The 9,137-nt window shown below is 51.4% G+C and overlaps 1 protein-coding gene across 1 annotated transcript in view; it reads right to left on the bottom strand.

Annotated features, from left to right (window-relative positions):
* GSG1L (GSG1 like) overlaps window positions 1-9,137 on the bottom strand; it is a 153,308-nt gene that overhangs the window by 76,465 nt on the left and 67,706 nt on the right. The window contains exon 2 of the mRNA XM_008061177.1: window positions 4,622-4,774. Coding sequence (XP_008059368.1) covers window positions 4,622-4,706 — 85 coding nt within the window. The 5' untranslated portion in view covers window positions 4,707-4,774. The remainder of the gene's footprint in view (window positions 1-4,621; window positions 4,775-9,137) is intronic.

The raw sequence follows: 9,137 nt of genomic DNA, 5'->3' as shown, positions 1-9,137 counted from the left end.
GTGCGTGGAAAACTACCAAGAGAAGACACAGGAATAAGGGGGACTCTGGTTGATCTGAAGGGGCAGGATTTTTGCTGAAGGTAAGTCAGACTGATAACACAATCAAGGGTGAGGGAGGATGAAATTGATCAGATATCAAGCCCGGGCGATTTTCGATGAACTGATCCAGCAAGATTCTTGCTGAAACTGGACGAAATGGGCCAAGGACAGAGCCCAAGGTCAGGGCCTGGGCAGAAAGAGGACTCAGAGGAGTCTGATTCAAACTGGGTCAAGGGAGGGTGTCTCTGTCACAGCTCAGTCAACTGGGGAGGGAGGGCTATTGCCATTTGTCAAAATCTGTTGGTTAATTACCACACAGTTGTCCCTCAGTAACTGCAGGGGTTCTAGAACCCCCCCCCCCACAGATACCCAAATCTGTGGATGCGCATGTCCCTGATCTAAAATCACGTTGTACATGCCTAGAGCCTCCCACGTACTTTATTTTTAAATTTTTTTGAGTGGGGTCGCTCTCTGTCACCCAGGCTGGAGTGCAGTGACATAATCATGGCTTATGGCAGACCTGACCTCCTGGGCTCAGGCGATCCCCCCGCCTCAGTCTCCCGAGTAGCTGGGACTATAGGCATGCCTCACCAGGCCAAGCTCTTTTTAAATTTCTTTTCGTAAGTTACCCAGGCTGTGTACTTTAAATCGTCTCTGGATTACTTACGATACCTAGTAACGCAGTGCAAACGCTATGTGCATCGCTGGTCAACTGTATTGTTTTTTAATGTGTGTCATTTTTATCATTGTATTGCTAGTTTTTAAATTGTTTTCCAAATATTTCCCATCTGCGGCCAGTTGGCCCCATGGATGTGGAACTCGCAGACACAGAGGCCCGGTTGTAATTGGTTTGTGTAGGGACTTCCTGAAGTCTGGCTTTCTCTTCCACCCAGAAGGCTCTGACCTTGGGCTGAGCTGGCCCAGCTGTGTCAGTACCCAGCCTCTCCCTGGTGACTCAATCCCTGGCCCACCCTGCCGGCCAACCCCTTCCTAGACAGCAAGCAGCCCTTCCCCTTCCTCAGGAGCAGACCAGATGCCGGCACCACCTTCTCCACGCCTCCTACCACCCCTTGCCCTGTCCTCCAGGACTCCCCAAAGACGGGCCTACCCACGTCTTCTGGCCCTGGCCAGGGATGCCTGACGCCCAGATCTTTTTGCAGCTGCCTCGAAGTTTCTCTCCTCATATTGTCTTTCCCATTTTTCTTTTCCCAGGCATGAGTACAAAAGCCTTTCCCTCCACCACTTGCTAGTTGGGTCCTATTACGTCATCCAGCTGCTACATACTTCCCGCCTGGTCAGTCCTGCAGTGTGAGCCTGTGAAAAGAGCACAGGCTTTGAAGCCAACTGGGGCTGGTTTAATCCCGGCTCCACAATGACCCACTGTGACACCTTGGGCAAGTCAATTAACCTCTCTGAGCCCTGGATTGTTTATCTGTCTGGAATTATGGAGGAAATCTTATTTGCTTTAGCAGTGGGCTCCCCACTAGGAGAAATCTGGATTTTTTTTGGGGGGGGTAGAAACTTTGATAGGCCCTCGCAGGCAGAGGGAAGAGTCCCCACCTCCTGTCCCACAAGGAGCCTGCTTGCAGGCCTGGAGACGGCTGTCTGAGGCCAACACCCACTTTTGTTTTTTGGCTGGAGTGGGTGGGTTGAGGGGAAGGGCCGGATGCTTGGGATCATGGAGGGGGTTCCTTGATGCATGGTGGTGGGAGAGAAGAGGAGGGGAGCCAAGAGGTGTCTTGTCCCCAGCTTGTCATGCGCCATCTGTCCAAAAACCGACCAACCACCTCCCCTCCGGCTCTCTTACTGCCAAACCCATCTTGGCGAGATCACGGCTCGCCCTGTCCCAAGCTACAGGACAGCCGGGTGGTCCTCCAGATGGAGACCCTCTGGCCTTCTGGATATAAGGGCCCCTTCTCAGAATAATGTTTGCAGCTGCATAAAATAAAACACACAGGATTACAGAGACCGATCACGTTGAAATATAGTTAACAGCTGTGACTTGTTGAAAGGATCGCTCCATGCCAGTTTCAAGTTGGAGAAATGAAGATGTTCTGTTCCTCCATCCAGGTTCACAGGCCTCTGGATCACACAGACCCCATGCTAGGAACCCCTGACCTTGACTCTGCTCTCCCCAACCCATCCCCTCTCCTAACCCCACCCCAAGGCCTGCTGAGTTTATCTCCCGCCCAGTGGGCCTGTTCTGCCGCTACCCCTTCTCCACTGGAGTCGCATGGCTTTTCACCCTCATCACTCCAGCAGCCTCCTGGCTGACCCCGACTCTCCATCCTCGCTCCACTCCATCTGCACGCCTCTGCCCTGAACCCAGAGAGATCATCCCAGAACGCAAACCTAATCATGTTGCCCCTTGCACCAAATTCTTCGGTGGCTCCCTACTGCCTACGTGGCAAAAGACCTCCCCAGAGCACGGAGACCCACACGAAGCTCTCCAGCCTCATCTCTCCACACTCCTGCTCTCTGGCTTCCCACCATTCTAAGTTCCGTGAAGTGCCCAGAATGTGTCACCTCCCCAGGTCTTTGCCAGGGCTGCCCCTCCCACCTGGAATGTCCTCCCCAGGTTGCCCACCGTGTAAACTCTTATTTTCCAAGTTTCAGTTCAAATGTTGCCTTCCCCTGCTCCCCCCGCCCCTCTCCACTCCCGGGATAAGGGTGAGTGCTGCTTCTGCAGGGCTGTCGCCACACCTAGGGCCTGGCGGTCAACGTGCCATGTTATCATCGTCAGAGACTGACGAGGCTGTCTCTCCGCAAGATCGCAGACCTCATGAGGGCCAGGAATGCGTCTTTTTCCTCCAGTTCCCCTGAGCCTAGCACAGTGCTTGTGCCCAGGAGGGCTTCAATGAATGTTGGTCGAATAAATGAATAAAATATTTTAAAAGGCCAGGCACAGAGGCACACACAGTTTGGGAGGCCGAGGCAGGAGGATTGCTTAAGACCAGGAGTCTAAGACCAGCCTGGGCAATGTAGCGAGACTTTGTCTCTACAAAAAAAATATTTTAAAATTAGCCAGTAGTCTCAGCTACTTGGTAGGCAGAAGGAGGAGGATTGTCCGAGCCTGGGTGGCTAAGGCTGTCGTGAGCCATGAGCATGTCACTGCATTCCAGCCTGGGTGACAGAGTGAGACTCTGACTCAAAAAAAAAAAAAAGATGAAAAAAAAGAAGAAACAGGCTCTCAGTCCTGAGTAGCTGGGGATGGGTGAATGGGAGCCAGAATCAACACTGTGCTATGACGATCGCTACATTTTTCTTCTCTCTTTATTGTTATGGTTAGATTTTCCCACATCCTGGGAATGACAGGTCAGCATGTTTTGATCTATGGAGGGTGTCATAATTTCTTGAATCTGGCATTCTTTTTTATTTTAGATTTGTGGGGTACGCGTGAAGATTTGCTACTTAAGTCCATTGCATGCAGGTGAGGCTTCGGCTTCTAATGAGCCTGCTCTCCTCCTGGTAGCGGACCTGGTACCCGATGGGAGGGTGTGTCCCCCTCATCCACCTCCCTTCCTTCTTATCAGTATCCAGCGTCAGTCGTTCCCACCTGTATGCTCGCATGTGGTGGTCTAGCGGTTAGGATTCGGCTCTCCCCGGCTCTCTGTTTTTTGAAGGATTCCCTCATCATATATACAAGCCTCAATTAGGGGGTGGTTATTTCCCTTACCAAAAGGCTCATCGCTTGGGTTTCATTACTAGAGAGTTCTTCCAGTGTGTGAAGAATAGGATTAAATTGATAGAAATTCAATTTCCATTCAGCTCTTCAGGAACAAATGTCTTAGGCAGCCAAGCCACTGCTTCGTCTGCCAGGCCTCCTGACGCCCTAGTTTATAGGCTTCCTTTACTCCCTCCTGGCACACTCCCCGCTTAAGCCCTCGTGACCAGGATCTGCTGAGGCAACTCTGGACGCCGAATCTCCTGGCCTTTACTCAGAGTCCTCTGTCCCCACCTTCTGTGTCCCATGACGCTGTTCCTTCCTAAACCCCTCCAAACCCTTGGTTCCATGGCCTGTGCCCACCATCTGCGTCCCCTGTACTTGCCCTGAGCGTCCAGACGTGTTGGATCCTGCAACCTCTGGCTCAGCATCTCCACCTGGACATCTCCAAGGCAAACAAGCTCAGGCAGAAGAGCCATGCGCCCTCCACCCCAAATAGGCTCCTCCTCCACCTCCCGCAGAAGGCACTGCCATCAGCCCATTCTGCACAACCACCGCCCATCACCGACCAAGTGGCATTTACCTCCTGGAGACATCTCAAGTTCACCTGCCTCTCTTTCCCTGTGCTCTGCTCTTCAATAGCTGGAACTGTCTGCTTTTTTGCATCCCTGTAGCCCCAGTACTGGGTACAGTGCCTGGCACGTGACGGACACTCACATGTTGAATGAGTGAGCACACGAGTGGCCATTTTTACAAATGGCAAAACTGAGGCTCGGGAAAGTGATTCACCCAAAGACTCCCCGCTGGTGCAACCAGGGCTTACTTCCGGGACGGTTCCAGTTCTCCCCTCTGCTCCAAGCACCTAGGTAAGTGAGCTCTCACCCTGAGAGTAGCCATGCCCGAGACCTGCCACCTTACCTGAAAGCACCGTGAAGACGGCTGCAAAGGCGTTGAGCTTGAGCCCATCGATGACATTGCTGGAGTGGAAGAGCTCGAGACACATGAGGCTGAAGCCGACCACCAGCAGGAGGATATACAGCACCTCGGAGACCACCGACAGCCACAGGACCCCTGTCCAACAGAGGCAGAAAAGTCATGAGACACTGGGCCCACGGAGGCGGTCTCCCCCTGTGTCCTTTCCTCCCATGCCCGCTGAGGGTAGCAAGGCATCTTGGAATAGGCCCCATTCTGGGTTGGGTCCTGATCCATGGAAGGGAGTCGTGGCTGTCCTGTCCTGGCCAGCAGGGCCTGGCTCAGGAGGCCAAGCCAAAGTGCGTTGGAGCCTGGCATTTCCATTCTTCGTTGCTGGGGAAGAACCTTCACCCAGTGACTGGACAAGAGACCCCTCGTTTTCTCCTCTGTAGGTGGTCGCTACTAAGAGTCATCTTGTGACCACAAAGCCACCATTTCAGGATGACGCTGACTGTAGTTGCTAAGCAGAGCGAGGAAAGATGACCGCATGGGGCCAATCGCCAGCCCTGAGGGCGACTCTGTGCTGGACTTTTATGTGAGATAAATTGCCCTATGGTTAAGCCAGTTAGTGTGAGGTTCTCTGCTACCTGCAGTTAGAAGTCTCTCAACTCGCACACATACATCAGGCTTGCCCTCAAAGGACACCTACACTTTTATCTGCCCTGTTACCCGACCCTACTTTTTTTAGACACCACCACTGCTATCCTCACAGCTTCTACCTTGTGGTTCTCCCAGGAGCTACCATGTTCTGGTGTGATCCTGCTCTCCCGGGAAAATTCCTATTGGTCTGGTATGATAATCTGACCTAGAATTGGCCAATCAAAGCCTGCCTCTAGAAATCTGAGTGTGGAACTGAGGCAGATATCGTTATCACAGTGCATAGTTTAGAAGTAGTTAGGTAAGTTTTCTTAGGGCGGTCTAATTTAGATAACTGGGGAACAGGGGGGTTAAGCAGTCCGGTGTCTTTCTCATCAGTACACAATCTTCACCTGACCACAGGCCAGGTATATCAAACCTGATCATCTTGCAGGTTGGAAGTGGAACTTATCAGTGACCTTAAAAGGTTAAGAGATAGCAATCTAAACTTATGATCAGATACCAACCCCCCTTAGCATATAGAATGGTTTGCTTAATCATTATTATAAATATTATATAAAGCTTTTTGGTAAAGGCAAGTGCATGTCCTTTTCCTTAAGGCACCTGCATTCTTTCTTGAACGTGTTTTCCTCCCCAGGTATAATAAACTATACCTCAACTCTTTCTGTGACTTGCTCTGAAATGCTTTTCTGTAACAAAGTCAAGAACCCACGGAGCAACTACAACCCATGCCGCCTGACAGCAGACTGGGAGGGAGAAGCCCAGATGAGCGTCCAAGCATTCTGACCACCTGAACACCTGGTTCCAGTTGTTCCTGAAAGCCAGTGGCACCCCTATCCTTCCAGTGGATGGCTTTTCCAACTTTGTTTGTATTCCCTGAGATAGCACACTCCCCTTTTTCCCCAAATTGTTCTGAATTGGGTTACCATTATTTGTCATCTAGTTTAGGGGGGCATCTGCTGCTTTTCTACCCCATGTTATTCTTGTTCCTACTTGTTTTTTATTTGGAGAGCCCCTTCCCGCTCTAGTCTACATGGCTCGGTGGCATCTGACTCACAGCTGGGCTCCATGTTGGGGCACATGACTCATGTCTAGCCGATCAGAGCTCTGTGTCTGGTCAACGCCAGTCATTGGTTCAAGAATGAATTCTCTATGCCTCAGTTTCCTCATCTATAAAATGGGAATAATAATAACACCTATCTCATAGTATTGTGAGGATTAGATGATACAGCAATGTAAAGAGCTTCTGATTAGCACATAGTGAGAGCTCAAATCACATATACTATTATAATTGTTATTTGGGAGGAATGTGGTGGGGAGATATCCAGTAGGAACTGGAAATGAAGCCCAAGGGCTCTAGAGTGAGGTCAAGGACAGAGACAGAGTCAAGAGGGAGAAATGAAATTTCTCTTAGGAACACTAAGATTTCTGAGAAAAAAGGCAGAGAACAGAAGAGAGAACTAGGAACACATCTATGTGGCCTGCCTTCCAGGCCACACTAGCCAACGGTCCAGGCAAGACCTATACTTTATAGACCCGTCTGGGCAGTCAGGGGTAGACCCACAACCCAAGTCAGTTCAGTGAAAGTGTGAAAGTCAGCCACAGGACCTCTACAGGAACTATTGGGAAAGGGAAGCCAACCCCACAACTTTTTTTTTTTTTTACCAGGTTTGAGACTGGAAGGAGTCACCAGGCAAGAGCCTTCCTGAGAGTGAAGCCCATGCCAAGGAAGGCAGAACCAAGAGACGGAGGAAGATGGTGCCCACATGACATCGTGTCATGGAACTCCTCGATCCAGCCACGCCTGAAGCTGCAATTCCCTTGTTCTTTCAATCACATGGACCAATTAATGTGTTGTCATTGCCTAAGCCAGTTTGAGATAGGATTTCTATCACAACCAAGAGTCCTCATATTCAGCTTTTCTCTTCTTTGAAGCTGTCAAACATGTCCTTGTCTATCTCTCTGCCTTTGCACAAGCTGTTCCTTCCACCAGGAATGTCCTGGGACATCTAATAAATACTGCTTGTATTTATCAAGTGAAACAAACAGCAAGTTCTGAGTCCCTATCTGCTTCCTGATGAAGAACCCAGAATCTGATACCCCCACTATCATTCTTAGCACGACAGGGCTTTTAGAGTTTTGGAGAACTTTTCTTTTCCTCTTTTTCCTTTCCTTTTTTTTGCTACCAAAATACCGTATCTCCTGGGCAATTCCTTGGATTTCTGCAAGAGAATAATGTGCTCTTGGCAGCCTAGATATTGTTAAAATACCCCCTGGTACCGCACACTCACAGCCTCTGAGGCCCTTTGCTGGCCGGAGGCCCACCAGGCAGCAGGGAGAAAGGCAGGAAATTCAGAGAGAGCGGAGCCCTGCCAGGAAGGGGGCCGCCCCCAGGAGGGTTCACCCCAGCCCGCAGCCTTCACCTCAAAGCTGCTGTCGCTCCTCTGGCAAGGCTGCCAGACCCCGCCGGTGCCGGCTGGCGGGCAGCCCTCATGGTGGTGCTGTGCACTGACTCAGCGGCCGCCCCCACGGCCCCCACACCCCAGGGGGTATGCGCATCCCTGCCCACATGGCAGGGCCAGGCCTCCCCTCCCGCCTCTCCTCACAGCAGGGCTTGGCTCTGCTCTTCCAGAGGAGATGGGGGATGGGCGGGGCCAGGGCTGGGGTGCTCTGGAAGGCAGTTAACCATGGAAACGCGCCCTGGGACCCAGTCTCCCGGCTGGCGTTATGCCTCTCATTCCCGCTGGATGGCTAAATTTATGTCTTTGTCTCCTCACTGGGGTTGGAAGCATCTGTCTGAAAGTTTCAGCCCACCCAAGTCAAGGAAGTTAATAACAATAAGGATAATAATTGTTGTTGTTGTAGCAACAGTTGTCACAGTAAGAGCCAACCGTTATGAGATTTTTTTTTTTGTTTGTTTGTTTGTTTTTAAGAGGGAGAGAGAGACAGGGTCTCACTCTGTTGCCCAGGTTGGAGTACAGTGGAGTGATCATAGCTCACTGCGGCCTCAAACGCCTGAACGCAAATGATCCTCCCACTTCAGCCTCCTGAGTGACAGCTGGGACAACAGGTGCATGCCACCATGCTTGGTTAATTTTTTAAAAAAATTTTTTGTAGAGACGAGATCTCACTATGTTGCCTAGGCTGGTCTTGAACTCCCGGCCTCAAGTGATCCTCCCGCCTCGACCTCCCAAATCCCTGGGATTATAGGCGTGAGCCACCACACTCAGCCAAGTTATGAGATCTTTATTACAAGCCGAGTCAAAAGGGACAAGGTGGGTTCCCACCCAGTCCCCTTGGCTCTCCTTGTAGAGCTCCTGTCTCTGGAGGATCGTCCTTGGGCAACTGAGGCCCATTGCGCACATCTTTGTTCAGAAAGTGACTGGGAACTTCCATTTCCCTCTCTGCGTCACTGTCAGCACACGGCTGACCAGTAGGGCCCTGTCCATGGCTGTGCTGGGGCAACTATGAGATGTGACCCGTGCTCCAAACCCCCGGGGCGCTAGCACAACCTGCTTGCTTGCCTTCCTCCTTTCCCGGTCCTTCACCCACAGTACCCTCACCAATCTCCCCAGGAGCCTTCGCTTTACAGGTGACTTTGCCCTCGAATCCGCCTCCCCGGGTCTGACCGCAGACACAAGAATTCACACGGATTGCACCCCCCAGTCCTGCCAACAAGCCTGCACGGTAGCAATGTATCACCCATCGTACAGATGAGAAAACGTAGGCTCCGAGGGATCAAGCAACTGCTCCACACAGCCAGGTAGTGGAATCGTCTGGATTCAAACTCTGGCCTCTCTGACTCCAGGAGCCATCGTGGCTGGGGAAGATGTAGTCAAGGACGGGGTGGCTGTGGTGGAATCAT

The sequence above is a fragment of the Carlito syrichta genome, unplaced genomic scaffold (genome assembly GCF_000164805.1).
Source record: "Carlito syrichta isolate Samal-C Ts95f unplaced genomic scaffold, Tarsius_syrichta-2.0.1 Scaffold305129, whole genome shotgun sequence".
Classification (NCBI taxonomy): Eukaryota; Metazoa; Chordata; class Mammalia; order Primates; family Tarsiidae; genus Carlito; species Carlito syrichta.
The sequence above is the reverse complement of the archived record's forward strand: the minus strand, read 5'-3'. Positions and strand labels throughout refer to the sequence as shown.